At 37.8% G+C, this 26815-nt stretch overlaps 2 protein-coding genes across 4 annotated transcripts; one reads left to right on the top strand and one right to left on the bottom strand.

Moving 5' to 3' along the window:
• Window positions 1-881: 881 nt before the first annotated feature.
• B4GALT6 (beta-1,4-galactosyltransferase 6) lies at window positions 882-23581 on the top strand. Of its 3 annotated transcripts, XR_015794025.1 has the most exons (10): window positions 882-1846; window positions 6761-6877; window positions 7118-7231; window positions 11049-11173; window positions 12299-12415; window positions 12923-13110; window positions 14855-14977; window positions 17053-17154; window positions 18822-19030; window positions 22788-23581. XR_015794025.1 is itself a non-coding variant. In XM_007443524.4 (9 exons), the coding sequence occupies exons 1-9, from the start codon at window positions 1732-1734 to the stop codon at window positions 18967-18969; spliced, it is 1149 nt and encodes a 382-aa protein (XP_007443586.1). In that variant the 5' UTR covers window positions 882-1731; the 3' UTR covers window positions 18970-22008. The 3 variants fall into 3 exon arrangements, 2 of the variants coding, with proteins under 2 accessions (XP_007443586.1, XP_087986896.1); XM_007443524.4 differs by lacking the exon at window positions 22788-23581 and having other exon boundaries at window positions 18822-22008; XM_088130770.1 differs by lacking the exon at window positions 22788-23581 and having other exon boundaries at window positions 884-1383; window positions 18822-22008.
• On the bottom strand, window positions 23191-25761 carry TTR (transthyretin). Its single transcript, XM_007443525.4, has 4 exons — window positions 25693-25761; window positions 24860-24999; window positions 23793-23928; window positions 23191-23298 (listed from the first exon to the last, which is right to left on the bottom strand). The coding sequence occupies exons 1-4, from the start codon at window positions 25759-25761 to the stop codon at window positions 23191-23193; spliced, it is 453 nt and encodes a 150-aa protein (XP_007443587.1).
• Window positions 25762-26815: the final 1054 nt, after the last annotated feature.

Here is a 26815-nt window from a genome sequence, read left to right as displayed (position 1 = left end):
GCTGCTGTTCCAATATAGCAATACATATTAAAGTGTGCCTCTGATGAGTTTCTGCATAGTTCATGCTGCTCTCAGGGACCCCAACAATCCAGGCTTTTAGGGTGTCAACAGCAGAATGGTGGCAATAAAAGTGACTGGGTACTGGAAGGGAGGTAGCATTTCAGCCTGAAATGGCCAATAGGTTTTTAATCCCATGCCCCGCTGATCATCTGACTTCGCTTCTGGTGTAATAGGGGAAGCATAACAACTTTTACACATGTTGGTATCACTGAATGCTATAATCTTAAGGGGGAAAACACTACTTTAATGCCAACATAGTTAAGGATGACTTAAACCTATTGCATTTAGGGAGTGAGGGCAAGAGGAAAACAGTATCTTGAAATTTAGCAAAAAAAAAAAGATGTTGCCCAGGCAAGTTTGTACTGTGGTTAGGTCCATGTGGAGAAATGTCCACTCTCTCTCACACAATCCTGTAAACTGTGTTTGCCATTAAATAAACCATAGGTTGTTTTTGGTTTGTCAAATAAATTATATACAAACCATACTGTGACTTACTGCACTGTATGAGGCAGTCACAGACTCAGCGTACATATTGGGACAGCTGGCTTCTTGGCCTTTCATTGATCACCGGGAGGAGAGGTAAATTAAAGTCTTCCCCAGTCCACCCTGTACAATAGCTATTTCCCCTCTGCTAATCGCAGCAGCTTATTAGAAGGTTGTGTATACCAAGACTGAAGCTTCTTTCCCACCAGGTCTCCTAGTGCAGACAAGCTTCGGTCCTAACTATTCTTTAAGGCACCGGAACATCCCAATCCCCCCCCCCCTTTCCTTTTTGTGGCGGACGCCACGAACAGTTTCTTTCCTCCAGCTGCCTCCTCGGCTTGGCTATAACCTCGGCGGACTTTGCCCGCTCGCGCGGGTCGGCAGCCGGGGCGTCAGGAAGCGGCGCGCGCTCCGGCTCGCTCCCCGCAGTTCTGCAGTCCCTCGTCGCGCAGGGAAGCCGGGGCGCGCACGCCCACAATCGTCGCAGTCCAGGCGCCTGCCCGCTCGCTCCGACGAGAAGTGGGGAGAGCTGTGTGGGCTGGGGCTGGGGGTGGGGGCGGGAGAGCAGGAGCCGACGCCGCGGATCGACTCTCGGCCGTCAGGAGAACAGGGGCGGCGACGGCGGCGATGAGGGCCGGGGAAGCGCCGGGATTTCCGTGGTTGAGTGGATGCGGAGCCGATCAACAGGAACGGCCACACCTGAACAGGCAACGCCGGGCGCCACTCTCCGCTTTGGCTGGTCGGAGCCCCGCAGTCTCTGACTGACTGAGCGAGGACAGAGCGAGACGAGGTGCCCTTTCGCCGCCAGTGGCCACGGTACCCACCGACCACCCCGTTGTGGTACGGTCTGCTCGTTCTTGTCACCTGCGTCACGAAGCGTCCCCTCTTTCGCTCCGCGGCCGTCGCCACTCACCATCCTTGGCTTTAAAGCTTCACCGAGAGCCCCCCCCCCCCCGCGTGGCTCCGCTCCATTCTACACGCCCCCTCCCCAGGAGAGCCTCCCCACCCTGGGATGCCATGAGTCATCCCTGCTGCTGCTGCGGCTGCGGCTGCTGCTTCCACGCTGCCTCCGGCGGTCTGGAAGCCGCTTCCCCGGCGCTAGTTCGGAATCCATTCCGCGGGAAGCGCTTTGCCCGGGCAGCGTAGCGGGCCTCGGGGAGCGGTCCCTCCTGCCCTGGAAGGAGGAGGATGCCTCTCTTCAGGACGGCGCTGAGAGTCTCCAACCGCTCCATTCTCGTCTTCATCTTCTTCTTCTCCTTTTCTTCCTCTTGCCTTTATTTCATCTATGTGGCTCCTGGCATAGGTAAGACAAGCTCTCCTGCCCTCCTCCAAGGTCGGTGGGAGGGATTAAAAGAGGCGCCGCCCTAGAGCTGCCTGCCCCAACGGGAAACACTGGGGACTGATTCTCCCAGATGGGCTGGGAGACCCGGTCATGGACCACCTTCCCCCGAGATCGCTGACATTACCATTTCCCGACCTCAGCAGGGTTGACAAACACTGTCTTTGAGGTGATGGAAGGTGACATGAGCTTGTAGCAACTGTTTTCCCACATGCACATGTATATCTATGCCCTGGTGCAGTTTTTGCTAGATGAATTTGTGTGTGTCAATGTCTAAGTTCCCACATGCCATAGTTTAGTGGGAGAATACCAAAATAGGAAATAATTTCTCTCACTTCTCTTTGCTGCTTGTAGACAGAATATGGGAGGCTTCTGTGGATTATATTTTTGAAAGACCTGGGTGTTCTTGTGTCCTACTGGGAGAAATGCACAATTTTCTAGGAGTGATCATATGTTGCTTCAGGGGGATGAAACACTGGCTTAATCAGCATTCCAGATAGAAATTGTTGCTGCTGGCAAAATCACATACCCCTCCCCAGTGGTGATGCTTGAATGTGCGAGATGACTGAAACTTATGGGGTTTGTTGGACAATGTGACTTAATTTGTAATTGAATGGCTTACCCCAAAGAGTTAATTATTCCTCCAAAGTTCTCTGTAATAATTCTTTGAATTCTTTGAACAGTTTCTTCTACCAAAACAGTGTGTCTACCTCTTATTTTATTTTATTTTTTTGTTTAAAATATTTATGTATAAAATATGATTATTCCTTTGTAGGATTCATTTTTGTCTATTGTGGATTGCTTGTTGATTGCGTGTTGAAAACAAATAAAAATGGTTTCTTTTCAGCAACGTTTTTGAAAGCCATGCTGAATTTTACAAAGCTTGCTTAGTGTTTACAATATTCAGGTGCATCTTAGCTGCTTTTGAAGAGATTTATTTCAAGGGGAAAAACTAGTCAATATTTTTTATATAGAGAGTACCTTTCAGGGTTTGCTGCCCTTACAAGCAATTCATATAACATTTTGCAGCGTATATAATAGTATTTTACCCATGAATTTGAAAACATTAATTTAACATCAGCAGCACTTAAAGTTCTTCAACCTGACATTGTTTTGGAAAATGTCCAGAGTTTTGTTTTTTAAAAAAGAGCAGTGATATTTCTAGGGGAAGTTATCCTTTCCCTAAAGGAGGTCCAAATATATGAGGCCACTACTATGAAGGCCTTGTGCTTGATGAAATAGTTTTTACATGCCAGAAAGCAGGGTCAGAAATACCGCTCCCAGGCTTGAGGCAGATTCATATGATGGCGAATGGCCCTTCAGTTAAGCTGACCTGAAACCATATTTGATTTTAAAAGCCAAGACCACACACTGAATGAATATGCAGCAAGTGTTACTCAGCATCTGTTTTAACCACAATTAGGCAGAATAGCAAAAATTGCTTCATTCCTTCCAGTGGTTCTATTTTCCAGTCATCTACATCAAGAGACTTGATCTTCCTCCCACCACTAGATGAAGTATTTAGTTCTATTATAAACTAAAGCTGTATCCAGCCATGAACCTGACAGCATGGGTATCTCCAGGGGGGACAAGAGGGCAAATCATGATGTCTGCATCACATCATCATACAATGTAAATATGCAGTGGCAGAATTCCTGTACAATGTCACTGCATGTGTGTCATTGTCTTCATTTTTATGTCATTGGGGCTTGCTATGGACAGCCACTGCTGACAGGATTTTAAAAATTATAGCTTCTGGACAAATCATTGTAGCTTAGTTTGCACACAGCACTAAATTTAATATGTGGATTTGCATGTCATACAACCAAAAACAGACTTTACAGTTTAGGTTATATATCAGCTAAATTTATCTTATTGGTTTTAGCAAGATAAAGTATGACTATGAAAGCAATGGATTGAAATATCTAAAGAACAATCCATATTTCAGAGTCTATTTTGTTTCATTAAAGGATATATAACTTCCTGATGTTGTGGAGGTAACTGTAACATTAATTAAGTTATACTCTCTGAAGAGATTTAATAGACCTAAAGGGAGTTAAAGGAAGATGGAAATACTTTACTGAAACATTTTACAAATGGGATTACAAAAAGATGGAGAACATGGAGAAACAATGTATTGAGGAACAGACCCCACTAAAAAGTGAGGTACAAGAAGCTACCCAATAGGAAAGCAGTAGGTACATATGAAATACCCACTAAACTGTTTAAAGATGCAGCAAAAGAAACACTTGAAGTGTTAACAGTTCTAAGTAAATATAGAACCAGACTCTTAGAAGAAGATATATATTGGAGAAGGAAGAAGTAAGAGAATGTGTACATTGCCTAAGAATTGCACTAATTCCTCGGAAAAGGAATATGAGATCAGGTAGTTAATGCAAAATGAATAATGGGACAGCAAGAAAAGGTAAGAAGGAAGTTTGCTTTATTGACTGCTGCAAACCCTGAAGATGTTACTTAGCCGGGTAATGAAACGTTTGCAAGAAAAGAACCAAGCTCAGAGAACCCCAAGGACTCCGTAAAGCCTTTGATTTAAATCATGCCAGAACATGGAATATATCAAGGCTAATGCATATGCCATAACTCCTGATTATTCTTTTGAGGAAACTTTACAGTGAAGAAGCAGTTACTGTAACAATGGAAAGCAAAGAATCAGAGTAATGTAGAAAATGAAAGGGAGTGAGATAAAGATGTATATTGTCTTCATATCTGTTCAACTTATGTAGTTCATATATAAATGCCAAGACTGGACAGGTGATATCAAAATCAGAGGTAGAGATACTAACAGTTTGAGATACACAGCTCACCCTTACTAGTTGAAAGCAAAGATTCAGAAATGTTCATTATGGAAGTAAAAATGGAAGCTGAAAATTAAGTTAAGAATTTCGGGTTCAGGAAGCCAAAGGTAATGTCAGCCAGTTGCAGTGAAGAAATGAAGGTAGTGGATGATTTTGTCCCTCTTCAGATCAAGAGTAAATAGTGTGGTACATAAGAAGAGATTAATTCTAGAGAGAAAGATTAAGTATTTAAGTATACAGTTATTTAAGTCTAGCTCACTGGCACTCACCTAATTACATAATTTGCCTATAGTCCATCCTACATGCCAGGTCTTCAGTGGGATGTTTTTTGCAGGTCCCATATGTTTAACACTGATAGATAACTTGGTTTTTCTAAAGCAGGGTCTATATTTGGAATGAACTTCAGTTGAATTTGTGGGTTCAAAGGAGTTTATAATGTATCTTTACTCATGCATTTTTTCCCCTGTATGCTGTGTGGTTTTAATGTTCAAAACCCTAATCCTAATTATACCCTTTGTGACAGGGCAGCATATAAATTCATAAAATACAATTGAAATACATGAACAATAACAGTATCCATAAAAACTAGAACAAGTTTTTCAGACAACACTACTTTTATTTTTTTTAAAGTGTCCATAGCATTGTTGTTTTGAGACAGAATATAACGAAATATGGAATTAATATATATTGTAGTGAGAAACACTTTTGCCCAACTATATGATTTTTGAGATTTTGTGCAAGAGAAAAACTGTTCATAATGACTAATGAAACCCCTTCCTGACTTGGTTAAATCAACTGTTGATATCTGAGCTAGAACTATAAGGGAGTAATTCACTATTTTTTCCTATAAAATAACTGAGCCACTAAGCCATACCAGGTACTGTACTTGACATAGCTCACAAAATACCATTGCACAAATCTCAGGATGAAAGATTGCATGACAGTTAGGTTGGGCAAATAGTAAAACTAAGGTCTCTCTCAACTTCCAATATGTTACCTTGGGGTGACCAACAGTGACCTGACTGGAAGAATCACTCTGACCTGAAGTGCACAAGATGAAGCTGTGAAAAGGCCTTTCCCGTCATAGCTGCCATCTGCTCACTGAACAGGAGTTGTGAGTTCAGGAAGACCTCTAGACTGTACACAGTTCTTGAATGGGGAAGTGCTACCCCATCAAAGCTTAAAGATGTAATATCCCCAGATCTAGGTGACCCCAACATCAACAGCCGCTCAGTCTTGGTAAGATTGATTTGGGATGGTTCCACTCTATCTAGACCTGCACAGCCCCAGGCTGTGGGACAAGACCTCAACAGCCTCACTCCAACAGCCTAGAGTCAAAAGATATAATTGGGTTGTTGTGTTATTCACTAAATTCAGTATTCCTCCTTTGTACTCTGGAGTGTTACAAAAATGACAAAAAGAGTTTTCCCCCTTGGTATATTTCCCATGGTGTTGCCCTCTGCAGCATAATGGAGCTTCAGAGAAACAGATTGGGAATGAAGCTTCATAGCAGTCGAGAAATGAAAATCCTTTCTGAATTCATCATCTCCACTAGTGATCTATTTGGTGAATTTGGTGTTGGGTGGAATCATTTTAGCAAGCTGCTGAACCCTGGTGGCTTTTCATTTACCAGTGTTACAAAGAGTAACATGGAATGGGACTTTGTAAAAGCACATTTAGTAATGTGAGGTTTTGTTGCACTTGCAGACTGATTATGTGACAGAAGTTCAGTGCTATTAGCATCAATCACTTATGAAACTGGAGACAAGAACAGAAGTTAGACCTATGATTAATTAATTCATTATTCCTTTTGTTCAAGTAGAATATGCTTTGCATATAATACAGCTTTCAAGGGGTGGTGCAAAGCTATTCAAGATATTGCATTTAATATTTAGATTCCACATGTTGTATTTTTGTCAATTTGAATTTTCTGTAATGATTAGTTTATTTGAGTTGTCTATAATAATTATCCTAAAATTATTCGTTCTGCCTATGATTTAGGATATTATATATCCAACTTTACATTTTATATTGAAGTTAATTTTGAATGATTTTTTTACAGCAAATACATATTTATTTATGGTACAAGCACGAGGTATAATGCTGAAAGAAAATGTGAAAACAATAGGACATATGATCAGACTGTACACCAACAAGAACGCTACACTAAATGGCACAGGTAGAAATATTATATAGTAATTGAATGTCTATGTAATTATGTAAATTATTTTTAGTAATACTTAGGGCCAAAGGAATTCTTAAGTCGAATCTCAACACATTATTTAAGATCAGAGGCATGTATTTAATATGTTAAATTGGGCATATATAAAATTACATGACTCTATAAAAATGAGTTGGGAAGACAACCTTATAAACATTATAGAAATGATTAATGGGGAATATTTTTATTTCTATTAAGATTATCCTGAAGGCAACAGTACAAGTGAGAGTATTGCTCAGACAGTGATGTATCTTCCAGAAAACTTCACTTATTCTCCTTCTCAACCTTGTCCAGAAAAACTGCCCTCCATGAGTAAGTTTATTTTCACCTTAACAGAAAACCTGTTAACCTAAACCTGTTACAAACTGTTTTGAAACACTATTTTCAATAAAGCTCTTTAATAGCATTACGCTTTTTTAAACATTCATATCAGTATAATTTATATAATTATAATTCCCCTAGGATAATAAAAGTTTGTCATAATTTTTTAAAAAATAATTTTTAAACATTCTACAAAAATAAATTTAGAATTTCAGAGTTGCATTTAGTGCACTTTTTATACCCAGTTTAATGCAGCATTTCATTCAACTGAGGGTGAAGTTCAGGTTATATTTAGCACTAAGATATAACTCTTTGTGGAAACAGAAGCAAAGCTTTGCAGAAGGAAAGAAGGGGAAATCCTGCAAGTTTGTTCCTATAACACTATCATATATCATTATGTACGGACTTCACTATAATAACCCAGTTCAGTGTTTGTAATATTTTAGAAACCTTGCCCTCCTGTGTTCCTCTCTCTCTTATGGAGTTAAGAGATCTAGACTGCAAGAATCCAGAAGATCACTGGATGGAAGCAAAGAGATACAGAAAATGTTGATTCTATCCTGTCATTTAGTGGTTGTTTGGATTTTTGCAGCCCAGATCTGCTAGCCCTGCCCTCTCATCCTCCTATGATAGAATTAAGTAGCTTTTGCTTTAAGCTTTAATTACTGGGTTTAGTATGCACATTGCAATGTAGTTAGAATTGCCATATCTGGGCTGCAAAAATCCAGTCAACCACTGGATCAGAGATTTCTTTATCTGCTCTGCTCAGACTGATTCTAATAATAGGGAATATTGTGGGTAAAACACATAGATTTAAAACAAGCCAGGATTTCAGATTATGGTTAAAGATCTTCAACTTAACCAGTATTATGGCCATCTTGGCTTACCATAACATGAATGTACTCAATGGGATTAGTGTGAAAGAAAAGCAAAAGCTTCTAAAAGGCCTCCTTGTTGCTTCATCCCACTAGAGAAGAAGGTGGGGGACTGTGTGAGTTCAAGGTTTGTTGTGGCTCATTCGTCTGATGATAAACATGATATATTATTGTGCATGAATAAGGCCACTGATTATTCCAAGGTTTTCCATGAACTTCATAACTGAGATCTAAGTATTAAGAAACAGTGTGATATAGTACCTGACATAACATTTTGGTTTAACTCTCTGATTACGGGCTTGCCTGGAAGCCACTTATCCATTTCAGAAGGGCAGGGACAGATGACATTGTCTGCTCCTCAGCCTTCCTCCAGGCTGCTGGAAAAGTGACCACCACCCAAATATTCTTGCTCTACCTCAAAAGCTGAATTTTTCTCCCTCTGCTGAAGCAAGGAGAGCCATCTGGTCCACCTGCTGCATTTCATTCCACATGAAGCAAATATTCCTCCTCCAGTTGCCCATTGAATGCTCTGCCTGCCCCAGTCCTTGCTCTTTGTCTTTGACCACCATTTTGTACTGGTCTGCTGGCATGGCTCCCAGGAAAGGCTGGGCCTTTGGTTCCTGTTTTCAGGGGTTCAATCGTGGAATGGTGAAATGCTGACCCTTTTTTGTTTGTTTGCAATAGGTTCAGGAGAGAATCTGAAATGCTGGCTACAGGTAGTCGTTGGGTTACAGCCATTCATTCAGTGACAATTCAAAGCTGCAACTGTGTGGAATCATGGGGACTTATGACTGGTCCTCAAAATTGCGGCCATCACAGTGTTCCCACAGTCACATGATTGCGATTTAGGCACTTCCTGCAGTCACATGATCACAATTTGCAACCTTCCCTGCCAGCTTCCACAAGCAAAGTCAATGGAGAAGCTGGCAGGAGGTCACAAGTCACTCCCGCAAGTTGTTCCTGCTCCCACTGCTTTTTCTACTGTGGAGCTCCTGGGTGGCAGGGGGATCTTGTACTCCATTGTGCCCACCTGCACTTGTGCCCACCCGTAACAGCCACCTGTGCAATCACCTGTACTCCCGCCTCCCCGTAGCACCCGCTCACCCACCTGCCCACACTCGCGCCTGCTCATGGCACCCATCTGGCTGCCTATTCATAGCGCTTGCCTGCCGGCCTGCTTATGAGCCACCTAAGAAGGAAAGGCTTGTTGTGACTGCAACTTGCAACTTCCTGCTGGCTTCCTCATCCACTTTGCTTGTTGGAAGCCGACAAGAAGTAGCAAGTCGCAGCCACGTGAGGTCTTTGCTTAATAATCTGTGGTCCTTGCTTCGCAACAGCAACAGGAACTCCCAGAACTGCCATTGCTAATGGACAGTCATGTGACGTCACCCTTTACAACAGCATCACTTAGTGATGGACATTCCGGTTCCAGTTACCTTCCTAACTAGAGGACTACATGCATTTAATTTTTTTTTATGGGTGAAATTGGCAAGAGTTTTGCCAAGTCCCCCTTCTAGCCCAAATGACAGGAAAGATTTTAAAACTTTTTTTTTTTTTTTTTAGAAAAACAGTCCTCAAAAGACATACAGTTGGCACTTTCTTTCCTGGCCTGGGTGGAAGGGGAGAAGAAGCAGGTGAACCCTTCCCAATCAGGGCTGTGTCACTTGCAGCCTGGAAGTGCAGGAATGGGTTGAAGCCCCACACAACCCCCTTAAGTATTCTTAGAAAACAAAAATGATGGATGGCTAGAACTCAGTGCTTTATTTGGAAGTATGTCCGCCTTCTCAGGAAAAAAAAAAAAAGTGCTAAGCTTGGATGGTAGAGATAGTCCTATAGGCTATATTGAGGGTCAAGAAATATACTCACAGATGTGCCTTCTACTAAATTGTTTTTTATAGTCAGCTGTACCATGTTCCCCAGTAACAGCCGTTTTGTGAGCATTTCCATCACATACTCTCAAAATTTAAAATGTGACACTGACCCCAAAGGTTGCCCACACCCTTGCTATTAAAATGAGTTTCAGGCCTATGAACGGCATTTCCCCTTTTCCTTGCCCTAAGGAGGTTAGGAAATATTAGTTCTATTTTCAACAAACCAGCTTTGCATTGTATCTGAACGGGGACCAAAACGTGTTAGTTTTGGTATGTTTTATTTGTAAAAGCCAGCTCCAAGTCATGATTTATGATACTGGTTTAAAGAATAAACTTTGATTTAACCAATCTTACATTTGTTTAGATCAGTGTTTCTCAACCTTGGCAAAGTTGCCAAGGTTGAGAAACACTGGTTTAGATAGAGCACCAAAGTACAGTTAGTTGAAAACTGAAACAAATGCTGGCCATCTCTTTAGCACTTTAGGAAGGGGAGAAGCAAATTGGAAACGAAAGTGTGATTTGGCTAAACAAGGCCAATGTTTGCAATGATAATAAAGTAAAAAAGAAAGACGGAAAAGGAAAGGAATGTATTTTGCTATGTGGTAGAGCTGGCTGTGTTCCTTGGTGCATGTTTAAAAAAATGCACCTCAGCTTCATTTTGGTGCGTAAATCTTAACACTTGCTTGCATGTGGCAAAATACACACATTATGCTGTGTTGTTTAGGTCTCATTCTGCCTCATAAGTCAGGAGATATAATGACACATTCAGTGTTTCGGATTTTAATTTGAATTTCAGATCCACTGTTTGTATATTTAACTATTATTTCATTAATGTATTCCTTTCTTATGGGTTTGTGTTTAAGCATAGGGGTTTTTTTTATACCTGACAAGAGAAATTCTCTTTTTCTTAACTATCTTATGTGGCAGCATTTGAAAACCTGTGTCAGATATCAGCATATTACTGGCTGTTAAATATAATACTATCTATGTCATTTACACACCTTAGGTTTAAAAGTGGGGGAAATCTTAATCAAAATTTATATTATGCTTCCCATTACTTAGGAGGCATTATTGAAGCCAATATGAGTGAAATTAGTTTGGATGAAATCCAACAGATGTTTTCTAAAGATTTAGACATTGAACCAGGTGGTCACTGGAAGCCAAAAGACTGTAAACCACGTTGGAAGGTAAGATACAGTTATTTTTCTAGTAATCTAGGACCTGTGTGATTTTCTTAAAGTTTGGAATTGGTTGGAATATATCTTCAATTATACATGTTTATGTATAATTTATCTTTATTTTTCATCCATATAAGAAGCTCATAATGGACTGCAGTTTGAAAAGCATGCTAGAATAAAGACAGAATAATATATCTTTTTTACCTGCCTGCCTGTCTCTATAAGAATCTTGGTAGTATTCAGTTTAGGTAGAATCCAAATAATTAGCCAGTGATAAACTTCAGACCATAACTAAATGTGATAAGGACAACCGCATTTATTTGCACATCTGTCATGTAAGATAGGATTGAGGGTAGGACTGATTTTCACATGAAAATCAATACTGAGTTAAGAGATCAACTTTACCTCATCTTGGAGGTGGGCTAGGGGAAAAGAAATGAGAGTTCAACTTCTTTTGCCAATGTATCCTTCTGGATGCAAAAACTGAAGTCTTTAAACCTATATTTCATAAATGAATGGGACCATTATATCAACAGTAAATGTGTTTGTCCACGTTGCATTGAGTATGGCATTTTGAAAAACACTAATAAATAACTGTTCCTCCATGTATTTACTAAAATGAACATAGATGGCAGTCTTTGGAAGATAAATTTCTAAGGTGCTACTATTGAAAAGGCTATATTCTCAATGATTTAATCCAACAAACTGATGGAATAGGGCATAACTTTATCTCAGATATACCAGAACCATATATTAAAATCAGGCATTACCTAAGGTATGGTGATTGCAGTCTGTCTAGTTTCAAGAAATGATCTGAAGTATTATCTAGAAGGTAGTTGGCTATGTCAATGAGAAGACAACAATGTACTTCAAGTCATGAAAATTAGCAGTAAAAGATAAAAAAAAAAGTTGTTTCTTAAGAGGTCATTGAAATTTGAGGTTACTTTTCTTCAGATGAAGCAGACAGATAGAATGATTTGCAGAAAAGTAATTAAAATTAATTTTCTGCTATTGGACATGCTGCATAACCTGAACCATGCACCGCCAGCAACTAGCTGTCTTAAGATTTATGCATTACTTCTGCAGTTCAGTCTGCTAGCATAACAGCTTTCAGATGGGCTTCTGTTTTTAAAGGTTGCAATACTCATCCCTTTTCGCAATCGTCATGAACACCTTCCTATATTTTTTCGACACTTAATACCAGTGCTACAGAAGCAGAGGCTAGAATTTGCTTTTTATGTCGTTGAACAGGTGAGCTTTTTAAAAAATTTATTTCAGAACAAGTCCAGATATTATATTATTGTACATATTTGGATGAATATATTCAACAATAAACAGTGTGTGTCTGCCAATGTATGTTTAGCAATGCTCTTGCTGTGTTTGGGCAATTTTTTTTAAATAGAATTACTTCCATAACTTGAATCCCAGCTCAGCAAAAGAAGCTCTTTAAATATTATTATATATGTCAACTTAATTGGAATCTTCCATGTCTTCTCTTGTGTGTACCGAGTAACTTTAAAATATTGTTTCTATTGTTCTCCTATTAGTAGGAGTGTAATTAACCAAGGATTGGATCTAAACTTATAATATACTTAACTTAAAATGGACATATTAAAATTAATGGGACAAGCTGTCACAGCTCAGGTTCATTGATTTCAGTAGTTATATAACATTATGTAACTGTGTTCCAATAGTTAATCTGCACATTCTAATTAACTTTCTTTAACAGTTCATTCTTCTGTTTTTCATTCTGTTAAGATAGGAACACAGCCTTTTAACCGAGCAATGCTGTTTAATGTTGGCTTCAAAGAAGCTATGAAGGATGGTGATTGGGACTGTGTAATCTTTCATGATGTGGATCATTTACCAGAAAATGATAGGAATTATTATGGATGTGGTGAAATGCCACGTCACTTTGCTGCAAAATTGGATAAGTATATGTACATGTATGTAATATGTAGAACAATATTTCTGATCTTGTGCAGTTAGTCAAAGTAAGCAGTTTTGTAAAATATTTGAAATCATTTCTCACATTCCATGACTATATTTACTGGTATTACCAAATATTTCATGGAACAAAAGAAAACATATAGGCCAAGTTCAGAAAATGAAATGTCAGTTTTAAAAATGCACATATTTTATTTTTTTTTATATATATATATATATATACACACACACACACACACAAACACACACACACATGCTTATAATCCTTACCATTAGCTTTAAGAAGGGTAAATAAAAATGTATCAGTATACACAATACATCTGGCAACCACTATTTACATATCTTATATATATCTTTTCTCCTATTTCATTAAAGTTCAATTTTGACTGTGAATTCAAACAGTGAAATCCAGGAGCAGAACCAGAAAGAATTTGATTAAAGTTCTTGTGATAGCCCACAGACATCCAAAATCTGCTCTGCTGTTTAAAGGTTTCCCCTAGAGCAGGGGTTCCCAATCTGGGGTACCCGTACCCCACAGGGTGCAAGATGGAATTTCAGGGGGTGCGACAAAGAGTGGCTCGTGTCCCTTAGTGACGAGTACTGAGTCATCACTCAGCCAGGTGCCCATGTACCTTGAGCATCACATCTTCAAATGTGATATTACTTTCGTAGGGGGTGTGAACATTAATCAAACATTTCCTAGGGGTGTGGGGCACAGAAAGGGCTGGGAACCACTGCTCTAGAGCACACTGGAGAGTATGCAAAGAGTAGGAGGAAGTCCAATTATAGCACTGAAATAATCTATTTTAATTTTATAGGTTAGATTTATATCCTGCCTTTTGTTCAGAAGTTCAGAATGGTACACCTAGACCTCCACCCATTTTAGCCCCATAACAAGTAACCTTGGGCTAAGAGAGTGAGTGCCCAAAGTCACCCCATGAGCTTTCATGGTTGAAGGGGGACAAGAACCTGGGTCTCCCCACTCTCATTCCAACACCCCATTGCTAAATGTTGTTCCCACAAATATCCTGTGTTTTTGTTTGATTCCTCTTTTCTCCCACCTCAGTACCTGTCCCATATGCTGAGTTTGGCAGCAATTCAGTTTGGTTTTTTTGCTTCTTATCTTACTCCTAGCCTTTCTGATTCAACTAACTGCACATTCAGTCTGTGGCTGTCCCGAGTATCTGTTTTTCTCACTTTTTCTCCATGTTTGGTATTCTGTCCCTTTATATTATTCTTTTTATTTTCCCCTTTTTTCTAGCATTTACAAAGAGCAAGTTCTCTTATTTAGGAAAAAGACAGTCTTAAAATGTTACGAAGTATGTTAAAGATACTCTTTCACTGCCCACCAGTGTGATTTTTTTTTTTTACCTCTGCTGCTTGAAAAGTAGATTGTTAATGCACTATTTAGTTGTTCTGTAGTCACAGCTACACTTTATTTTACAGAAATAACATTACCTTCTCTACTGTACTACCCGTTTACAAAATTCTAAACCGATTTAAATATATTTATTAATCTAAATTATTTATAGGTAAGATACAAAAACCCTTGTAGTGAAAAAGAATGATAAAAATGTACTAAAGCCAAGTTTGGTGCTAAATTGTTGCCTCCCCCACTGCCCCCCAAAGCCCAATATGGATATTTCGATGAAGGCAGCAGGAGTTGAGCTTGACTCAAAGAAGACTTCTCTTTTATCTTTATAAGTCCTAGCCATAATAAAAATTACCTTCTCTCATTTTCAGTCTTCCATACAATGAATTTTTCGGTGGTGTAAGTGGATTAACAGTAGAACAGTTCAAAAAAATCAATGGATTTCCAAATGCTTTCTGGGGATGGGGAGGAGAAGATGATGACCTTTGGAACAGGTATTTGTATTGTATTGTATTAACTTTATTAAGTCATTGACCAGAATTCAACAGCTCATAGCAGATGGAAGAAATGAGGATTCAAAGTAGATGTAGGATAAACGGGAGAGTAATATCCAAGCTCTTTTTTGCTGGCATGAGATGTATAGACCTATTGGACCCACTCATAAAAGTAATTGGCTAATACTGAATAGCTTTAAACAACAGCTCATAGGTAAAGGAATTCCTTGTTAGCATATGTCTCTGGATCTATCTAATGGAACTTAAAGCTAGCACAGTGGAAAATGTATGTATTTTTCTTAGTTTTCCTGCTGATTGGCTAATGGCTACTTCTTTTCCAACTTTCTACTCCTAAAATATTAGCTACTGTGTTTTTGCTTATGATTTTGCTTTTCAGTCAGTCAAAATCAGTCACACATATGTGAAATTCATATAGCTAGGAATTCTGTCATTAGATGAACAAGTTGAACCAAGTGTTCTCTCTCCTCCAGCAATTGGTGTATAAAATATACATAATTACAAATACATGTAAGTTAAAAACCAATGGCTAGAACTGTACAGAGTTCTGTGCAACAGTGTCTCCTGGATCTTGTCACTTCTGTCAGAATGATGAAAACATTGTGGCATCGTGCGACATGCTTTGCCCATTGAGCATGCATATGATGTTGTGGCACATGCAGAAAAAGGGTGGGACTTGCAACACAACACTATTTTTGCTAGTCTAACCCTCCTTATCCCCCCTGCAGAAACCATTGGTTGGGTGTCCACGTATTAGGAAACTTTGCACATCTTATTTTTCTGTGTAGCTCAAGAGATGAGCCATATTCCATTTAAAAAAAACCGTAGTCAAAATTCAGTTGCATTTTAAGCATCAATTTTTTAGCCATCAATCATTTTAAGTATAAATTTGCAGGTCATATTTGACACATATTGGGATGGAAGTATAATTTTGACACTTATTCACATAATAAACTTATCCTCTAGGATGATATCAGTTTGAAAATTGCTGGTAAATCTCTATTTTGGTACGCAGGGGCTACTAGGGATATTTAGCTCAATTTACTGCCAATTGGGTTTTTAAAGTATTTGAATCATTAGATTGCGTGTATCTGTGATTCCTTTCCAACCTGCTATTTTTTATTTAATATTTGCAAGAGATTTTGAAAAAGAAGTTGAAATACCATATACTGACAAATCAATGGTTAAGGACCTTAAAATATTAAGTATATTTGTTATGATCTTCAGATTAGGCTAATTCAACCACCCCTCCCCCCAAAAATCATGTTTATAGGACACTTCAGGAAATGCTTAAAAAGAGTTTGCTATCAACTTCATTATAGTAGAAGAATAAATATTGGAGGGGACATAGCATATGATATAGGCTTGCTCCTCCATTGTCCCATTTTGGTTTAATTTTCATACTTTTTAAATGTGGGTTTTGCATCAGTAATACGGCTTAAATGTGAATGTGATACTGAATTATATACCCAAAATGTGGAATTTCTCATGGCCATAACAAAAAAGGGTTCCTTATCTCAGATTTCCAGTTATGGATTGATGACAAATATTTGCTCCCTACATGTGAACTGGCTTCTTTGTGTTGTTTTTGATGTAATGGAAAGACTATGTTTAACAAAATAGGGAATGCACACAGAGTATGATCTGTGGTTCATTTCCAACCCCTTGATAATAGCTCTACACTGATTACATGCCCAGGAGGGACAGTGTGAATTACAGTGGAGCAGTGAGCTCCATTGTAAACCCCACCCCCTTTTAGCACTGAACATATTACCTAGATGGGTAACAAAGCGTCTGCAAGAAAACGACCAAGCTGAGAGAACCCCAGGGACTCCACAGTTCAACCCTGAGCTACCCATATTCTCTTCTATTGGTATCTTTTCCTCTTCTTTTAATAACTAAAACTATTTTAAAAAGCCATGAAATCAACTGTGGGAACCTCCCTGTCCCACCAAACATAGGACACTTTTTATTTATAAAGTTGTCTCTGATTTCTGTTGTTGAGATTATATTTCAAAGTGTTTTCTTCTTACACAAGTTAATTATTTGAATTATAGGGTACACTCTGTAGGATTTAATGTGACAAGACCAGAAGGAGAACTTGGAAAGTATAAGTCAATTCCTCATCACCACAGAGGAGAAGTTCAATTTTTAGGACGGTGAGGATGAAAATGTTAAAATAAGTTTGTATTTTTACTGTAATATTGTGTTTCTGGTAGTTAAACATAACTGATTCATTTACTCATATGCAACATTTTAGCATTCAGAATATTTCTTAAAAATTCCACTATAGAATATTCATTATTATTCCCAGTTTATAAATGATGAACTCTCTCTGCTTGAATACTATATTTAGTTTGATACAATGCCCTTATGGTTCAGCAAAGTCTGGAATAGATTGCTGTGATAATATGCCAGCAGCCAAATTTTAAAAGAAAATTAGGTAATACCAGTGAAATATGTGTTTCTGCAGAGTGGGCAAAGGGAGGCAAATTATGAAATATGTGACATGATGTTCTGTCACAAACTCCTGCTATATTATGTATTTGGGTCATCATGTTACATGCAACTATATAAAGGGAGCACATTTAATATCATTTTGATGAAATTTCAGCTTGCTGCAGATAATAACAGTAACAATAACAACAACAACAATTTATTAAACTTCTGTGCTGCCCGACTCTCAATGACTCTGGGTGGCTCACAATAATCAAAGATAAAGATGTCTCTTAAGCCATAATATCAGAACTACCAACTCAATGTTGCATGTTTTTCCTGTGGAAAAAAAATGCTTTCCCCTGGAAGATAAGGAAATACTGTATAACTTTAAACCAGCTTGCTTTTGCAATGTAATTTTGCTCATGCAAATAACTCATATGTGAGAACAGTTCTTTTGATTCAGACTAGTATTGACTGACTAAATTCCATATTCTGTCTGATCAGCCATGGTCTTGTCCTGGTTTAAATCAGTCAAAATTAAAAAAAAAAAAACTACTATGCAACAATTCTAGAATTGCAAATGGAACTGAACTAATGCTTTTTAACAGAGAACTTGCATATTCAAAGTATCAATCATATTTTTTTAACCATTCCTCAATGCATATTCTGAGCATAAAAAAAAGAAGAGAGTAGTGTAGCTGGGGATAAATTGTTGGAAGTCGGACTTTCCAATTACTTTTGTTGCTATTGTACTGTTTGTTAAAATAATAAAGAAGGTAGCAGGAATTATTGCGATCACTTTGAGATGATTAGCATTCATAGACACAATAGAGGTGCCAGTAGGACACTCCTGTTTTTTCTGCAAAGAATTAGATTTGCTTTTGCAGGATGCTGTCCAATGTCCCCATCTTCAGCTCTTCATTTTCTCTCTTTCGAGAAGAGTGGTGTCCAACTGAGAGTGAGCCCCATTGAACTCTGGAATTTATTTCCGAATAGGTGTTCATAGGACATCTTAAAGTTCTTGCATTTGCTAAGTATTATGATATCATATGATGTGTGGACATGTTTGTGTATTTTTAAAGCAGCCTTTTCCAACATGATATCTTCCAGCTCTGCTTGAGTTTAGGACCTATCCATCTTGATAAGGTTTTTGCTTGCATAAAAATCTGTCCAGCGTATTTATTGCAGAATAAATGTTTTTGCTGAATATTCTGCAAAAATCTATCCAGTGTGCTTTTTGTAGAATGTTTGTTGAACTTTTACTTGTGTTCAGTTTGGGTTCAAAACAATTGTTGGTTTCGTTCTGAGGTTGAAAATATTTCGTTGTTGTGCAAAATGACATGTCCTTCTACATTTTTGTCAATGCTCTGAATATTTTTTTCCACAGATACAAACTATTAAGATATTCACGAGAGCGTCAATTTATTGATGGTTTAAATAATCTAGTATATATGCCATCTATTCTTGCCAGTAAACTGTATACTAATATCACTGTAAACCTGGTACCAGAACTAGCTCCTGTTCAAGATTATTGATGGAACAGCAGAATAAACTACTGGATCAAAACTTTGTAACACTGGAAAAATACTAAATCAGGTATTTCTAAAAAGTCAAATGACTGCACAATCATGTGTCAATTAGTGAATGTTTCACATTATGAAACTAATAAGTATTCAAGCCTTGTTAGCTTTTCTGTAGATAACAAATGTAGCATGCTTAGAAATCAGGAAAATCTCTTTCTCTAAGAAAGCATGCATTCAATGAATTATAATAATTATTTTTTTAATGTTTCCATATCATATAAATATCTGTTAAAAATATCAGGCTTTTGACTATGGTAGCATTCTGCATGTTTTGGAAGTATTTGTGTTCAGTATTTCCAGAATTTAGGCATGAAATGTATGCAATTGAATCTAGACAAAGATTTTGAATGATTTATAGGCTGATTTATAAATATTGGTTGTTACTATAAACTTTTATGCTAATTTTGAGCTACAGCCCTTCTATATACCATGTATACCTGTGATTTTGCCACCAAACCTATGAGAAATAATCTTTCAATCTTTATTCTACTTATTACCAGGGCAGTTCCCTGAACATGCTTGAAAGAATATCATTCAGGCATATTGCATGCATGGGAATCTATTCATGATGTTGCATTTCATTATCGTTCTTGATGTGCCAGTAGTGCTAACGTCAGATTTATATCTAACTAGTCTATTTTCATACTGCTCTTTTGTGGATTTTTGTAATAAACAACATCATCATTCCATCCAAAATCAAAGGAGTAATGAATTAGAAGACGAATGAATGTTAATGGGAGGAAGTGATGGTGGAAAGATTTTATATGAGTAACAAGTGGAATGTTCAGAGTAATTATCATTGGTCAATTTTTTTCTCATTGAAAGTCATTGGAACTGGAGTCAACCTGAGGAGAAATATCTTGAAATTCATCCTAAACCAATTGCCATCAGTATTAAAACTTTTCCCTTCCTTTGTAAACAGTGCATTTTCTGCAACAAGCTAAGACTCTTCTGTTTATGACTTCTACATGGGGTGAACATGCCCACCATTTTACAAAGTTGTTTTGATCTTGGTTTTTTTTGTGCCCAGTACACATAACTGAGGTATGTCTCATTCTAGTTTTTATTGGACTGGATGATGATTGACATATAGCATCCTTTTTTATGAATACTATTCTTTGAATACTTGAGCAATTATCTTCATAGAGTGAATCACTCTGTTCTAATATAGGCATTTCAATGTTGAATGTACTTATGAATCAAGATTAAAAAATTTGAGAACCAAAGAATTACTTCTTTTTCCTTTCAGAATGGAAAATACATTGCTCAACATCTACAACAAGAGTAAAATGGATACAGATCTCATTTACATTATGGATTAGTTCTTCTGCAGATGTCTTGCATTGTTTGGGATAACAAAATTACTTATCTTTGTTTTCTGCTTACAGCCTCAGCATAACAACTGATTATAGGCTGCTCTTTAAATATAAAAAGTGATGTCTATCATTCCAAATAATTTGCAACTTGAAGAGATTAAAATGGAAAGATGTTGCTGATAATGCATAATTTTGATTAAATTACATGAATCAAGCATGCAAAAACTCCTTTACCTTTAAATCTAGATACCATATTCTGTACACTTTTTCTCAATTCCCAGTTAATGGATTTTTACAAAGCTAAACATAGTATTTATAACATCCTATCCTAATTCAATATGGTGACATGGTTTGAATGGAAAGGCTTGTCTTAAATATTGCCAACTTGATGCATACGTTTTAGAAAAAGTATATATGGGGATGTGCATATGCGCATACGCCTTTGAAATTACATTTTTAACCTGCCAGGAAAAAACAACAACAAGATATAATGCATGCCTTTTCCTGCTCAATTATACCATTCTGTAATAGATCTTTATATGCCATGATCCTTTAAATTAGCTTGCACTTGGAGCTGGGAGCCATTCACTTTCTTTATGACCTCATAATGTAGAACCATTGACAGCCTGGTTTTGCTCTCTGGCTTTGGACAGAATGCCCTCTAGAATAGATTTTTCAAGAGTAAGATAAATAAATATATTTCAGTTGAAGCAATAAAAATCATGCAAATACTGAAGGCCTAGTAAGTGGTAGTCTGCTGCTGACCTAGTCTAAGCTTACTATCTAAGTAGAGCAAGTCCTGGTTAGTGCTTGAATGGGAAAGTTCCAATCAAAAAAGAAGACAATAGCAAATCACTTCTGTGTAGGTAGTCCTCACTTACTGACTTCAGTTGGGACAGGCAGCCCCGTTGCTAAGCAACAAGGTCATAAAGTGTAAAATCACATGACTGTGCCTGATGTACAACAGCAGTTCATCAGTTCTGGTTATGGTCATTAAGTGAATCACCCACAGTCATTAAGCACAATGTCACATGACCATGACATGAGACTTCTTGCCAACTTCCCCATTGACTTTGCTTATGAGAAGCTGGCAGTGAAGGCCACAAATGGTGATCATGTGACTGTAGGACACTGTGACCATCATAAATATGTGCCAGTTGCCAAACACAAATCATGATCATGTGACTTTGCAGATGCTGCAATGGTTGCAACTTCGAGGACTGGTCTTAAGTCTCATTCAGAGCTGTCATAACTTTGAACAGTTGCTGAACGAGTGGTGCTGCCATGAAAAGTTCATGTGTGTGTTGACGAAATCACTAGGAGCTGAAATTCAGCTTGGAGAACTTGCTTTTAGTTAATGAAAACCTTAATTGCTTTAGATTGTTCCTTAGTTCCCTCAACACTATATTTTAGGCTAAAATGAGCGACTGACGTATCTGTAGTGTTATCATCTTTTTGTCTTGGATTTTAGGTTCTGTTCTTCAATTGACTGAAACGTAGTTTGATATTTATATATAAATGATGAGAATGGTACTCATAGCATATGAGGGGAAGTGTACTTAATCTGATTTTACTTTTTCAGGGGTAAGAAGCACATTAAATGTATTAACAAATTCTGAGTACTGTACAGAATTATGCTATCGCCTATTATTTTAATCATTAAAATATTTTTTAAATCCACTGTTTTTCTAAAATACCATTTGCTATAGACTATGGTTTTGTTTTTAACCATACCTCTAATCTTTGGGGGCTCTTGGGATGAGAACCTTGAGAAAGTGTCATGGATGCTGTTGCAGAATGACTGCCGTAGAGGTGAAAGTTAACAAAATGGGCTCTGTGGTGCCTAACCACATGTACTGTGGTATCACAGAAAGGGAACTGGCACAAGAATGCAAAGCAGAGATTAGGTCTGAACCTCAGAACACGAAACCCTTCTTCTGAAGCCACTCTGTTTCAATAAAACCCATTTCATAGGAAAGTCAGCTGAAGAAGTTAAATGCCAAGAAATACATCCCAGAATTTGGCCTGAAGCCAGAGAGGCGAGCCTGTCTTTAATCACAAATCCACAGGTCTTCCATTCAGAATCACCAGTCTGAATATACTGACTTTCACTTGCACATACTTTGCCATTTTCTCTTTCTAGTGGATAGCCTTAACCCTCCCATGTTTTGTGCAGTCCTTTGGATGACATCCTATCAATGCCTTTCAATTTCTGGTTTTTCCATCTGCTCCATCTTCCTGTCTTTTTATGTTTTGTCTCCCTCAGTCTTCCTTTTACCAAGCAAAGGATAATTTCTTTCTTCAGAGCACATGACCAATCTCAAGTCATTCATTGTCTTTACTTCACATCTTGGCTGGGAGATTGATAAAATGACAGTCAGACACACTGGAAGGACACCAGGCTGGAAAAAGCTGCTGTGCTATGCCTAAAGATCTTTCTCCTCCTTGTTCCAGATAAATGTTACCCTGTGCCAGTGGCTCCGCTTCTCTCCAGCTACCCTTACTACTTGGCTGGGAACAGGACAAATTCTGAACAGATATAAATGAAGCAAAGGAAGAATCACAATTGTTCACAAACTGGTGCTTGCTGAATGTCTTAGAGCCTGCTGCTGAATACAACATAGGAAAAAAAAAAGTATTTCATATTTCTTTAAGCAGAACTGTATTGTGTTTGATGCATACACATAAATACTTAGAGAAGAAATATTTATTGATGCATTTTTTAAAAATTAGCCAAGTAGTAGCTATTACAAGCTATTGTAGGAAACAAGCCATTGATAGTACAAATTAACTACTTCCTTTAAAATATTGCTACACAAGTGTAAGAGAGAGAATTTTGGATGAATTATGCACGGTCTCATTCCTTTGGGTCGCTGACAACTGCTGTGGTTGAATAAGAGAAAGGACTAAGAAGAGCAGCGATAGTGTAATGACGATGACCAGAATCATTAGCAGTAAAAACCACCTGTAAAATGAAAAAAGAAAAAAAAAAAAGGAGTTTGGGAATGTTTTAGTTAACACAATGACCTGAAAGTGAGCAGTGCTAAAGACAGATAGACTGATATTAAAGGAAATCTATTGTTCGTTCTCTTTCATTCTGAAATTTTACCTTTACTTTATTTTACTGCAAATACACTTACCACACTTTTAAATCCAGCTGGATATGGAGATCAAATAAAAACAGACACATATGCACGTAGGAAAGTGCACACATTTTAATGAATATTGTGAATCTTTGGTATTTTTGAATAAACATAGATGGTCTTGAAGTTTAAACTTACCAAGGACTTCAGTTTACATTTCTCCCCTTCCCAAACATTATGCTTACTTAATAGCAGGAATTATTGAATGTGGTTGAATGGATCAAACTGCACCATAATACTTAGGAATTAAGCATTCGGGATAAAACAATTTTTCACCAGTGGTTTACCTTATATTTTACTATTTCCAAATACTCACATCAGCATATTCATGAAATGGGGAAACGCCAAGTGCCCTCCAGTATGAGCTAGTGTCAAATTCCACCTTGTACAAGCCTTCTATAAAGAATTCATCTGTTGTAAGCTCATGGATTTCTCCAAAATCATTTGTTTTCCTTAAATAAATATATGAGAGTGACACAGTCAACAGCTTTACTGAAAGCAAATGGCATATAAGTTTATTCTAATCATGGGTTGGATTCAGAGTTAGTCATATTTAAAACATACACACTGAAAAGAATGGGACTCCCATCAAAATTGCCAGTGCTCCAAAGTGCTATATCTGGAGAATTAACTTTTGTCTTCAATTAATGGGGAAACCAAATGCAGAGGGGATAATTCTATATGTGGATGTTGAACTAACATTCATAATGCTTTGGAGTTGAGACTAAGGGAAACAAAAAAACCATGTAAGTTAATCAGAAGTGCTTATATTTAAGATATATGCCCAACTACCTGGTAGCAAAGCATTCAGATTTACTTCTAAATAGGTATGTGAAGTTTTAATGTTAGGTCACACTGTATTTTCTGAATCTGTTCAAATCTTTTTTACCCTGAAAGAAAAAAAAATCATCTATAAGGCCAAATTAAAGCTGATCAACTACTGTACTGCCCATCTATCTACAACTACTTGATAGAACTCCAGATTTTCTAGAATGGTGAGGATTGTTATACCACATATAGCTTCCAGGGTTCTTCTGAGAATCATTACATACAGAAATGTCTGACTATATTAAATTTAAAATGTTCTTACCATGAGTTACATTGCTAAAAAAAGTAGTGAGTATGATGATTCATATAAACAAATAAGAACTCACATCCCATTGTTGTACCTACTTCCTCACTGAATCAGGGTTTGAGAGGAGATAGTGCCATCACCATGCTAAAATGGCACTGTTCTGAGGACTGGATCTACAATCCTTCAAAAATAATAAGCAATGAAAGCTTGTGGCTAATAGGCTTGTGTTGTTAATACATTCCATTTGAGAGGAAAATACTGTACAGCATGATTAACAGATTCCCCAGATACTTTCCATGTGGTCTTACCCATTAGCAAACTCCTTCCAAGTCCCATCTTCACCCTTTTTGAATACTTTTACTGGGAGGCTGGTAGCTGGGCTACCTCGAACTGCATCAAGGACTTTCACCATCAGAGGACACTTAGAGTCAACGGAACTATGGGATCCCTTAATATAGCAAAAGAGATTTCTATTAGAATGTTGGTAGTACACAGCTTGTTTTGTGAATGGTAGACGTTGCTTTATTCATGCATTTTTAAGGTTTTTTTTTTTGTGGTGGTGGTGATATTGGGGAACCCTTAATTTGAGCTAAGAATTTGTATAAGTGACATTTAAACTAGCATAGGCATAGAATACAACTTTGAGATACTGTTTATAAATTAATATTTAGAACATATGCAAGCACACAGTCATACAAAATCCTGATAACAAGCTTTTTTCAGACCTCTGCTGAACTACGGTGAACCAATTTCACTGTATTAATCTAGAAATGCAATGTAAACATTTCACAGATTTACTTGTGGGATTTGTTTCAGCATGTAAGATATTAATCTTTGTGCCAACATCTTAAATCCTTTTAAGTACAATTGCAACGTGTTACTAAAAATAAATATATTCTAAAAATGTGTAAAAGAAAAAAATGCACATTATTTTACACATTAGATTATTTTTTTTACCTTAGATTATTTCAGTTATTTGAAAGAAATTTATGCCTAAAATACTTTGGTTAAAAAAGTGACCATCAAAAGATGCAGTTAATGCTATGGATTTTTCTATGGCAATTATTTCATAATACTTGCAAGCAAAGGCACTTTTCTGTCTGCCCTCATTAATCAGCTGTGCTGCTTAAACAATACTTACCACTGGTGCAGCTTCAATGAAATACACCACTGTAGCCAAGCAAAAGAAAAGCAGAGAAGAGGGAGCCATTGTGCATGCAGAATTGGAGACTCTACCAGCAGCTCCAAGTTAGTGGGATTTGGGTTTTTATACTCCATCCTCCTGCAAAACAGGCTACTTATCAGGTGCCCGTATGACTTGAAACCTGCTGATTCTGATTATTTACTTAGCAAGCATCCCGCTGTGCAGAATTCCTATCCATTGGCCTCTTGCTGAAATCTGTAGGATTACAGTAGGTAGGTGGAAGGAAGGACTACACAGGTGCTGGGAGTAAGAGAATCAGTAACCCACACAAACATGGACCTTGCCTATTGGGATTAGTCTGTTAGCATAAGCATAAAAAAAATTGTGTTAAGCAACTGATGTCTGCTTAGATTTTACTGACCCCAGCAAGCCCACCACGCAGTGTGAGTCTGTGGGCATGCCTGTGACATTCATTCAGACTAAAGAGTTCTGTGATTTGTTTGGGTGTGCCCACTTCAGACTTTGGAGTTAAAGTACTCCTGGGCTGTTTTGTGTTACACTGTCCATATTCAGTGCAGAGGAGTAGCTTGCACTGCAGGAGATGACAGTCCACAAAGCAACTGGTCTTGACGTGTGCCGCACCACTGACTGTGAAAGCCCAGGAGAATTTTTCATTCCATTCCCCAATGATCAGTTGACATCTATTCTAAATTGAAACCTCTCCCCTTATCCCATTAGCTTTTAAAAATAGATTGATGTACTGATACTAGTAAATGATAATCATCTCCCAGATGTAGATCAATCTTGTCCAGTTTGACATCATCCAGATGCACTGGGATTACAGCTCCCAGTATTCCCAGCTTGCTGACTGTTGGGAATTGCACTTCCAACACTGAAATATCTGGTTGAGAAAGATTGCTATGGATTAGGTGCAAGATGGTGCCTAGGCTAGTTGTTCCCTTATGAATTCAACACTTACATTTATCTTTCAGTCATCACCATCACCATCACCATCATCACCATCATTTACACATACATATTGCACTTCCTCCACTTTCTGAATACCCTGCATTCTCTCTCCCAGCAGGAAAGAAGCAAGTAAAAGATTAGTTACATAGCT

Source organism: Python bivittatus, unplaced genomic scaffold (assembly GCF_059951505.1).
Source record: "Python bivittatus isolate LINGU-HERP-01145 unplaced genomic scaffold, Pbiv_v1 ctg000840_np1212, whole genome shotgun sequence".
NCBI classification, from domain to species: Eukaryota; Metazoa; Chordata; class Lepidosauria; order Squamata; family Pythonidae; genus Python; species Python bivittatus.
Note: the sequence above shows the minus strand (reverse complement) of the source record. Positions and strands in the feature narration are given on the sequence as shown.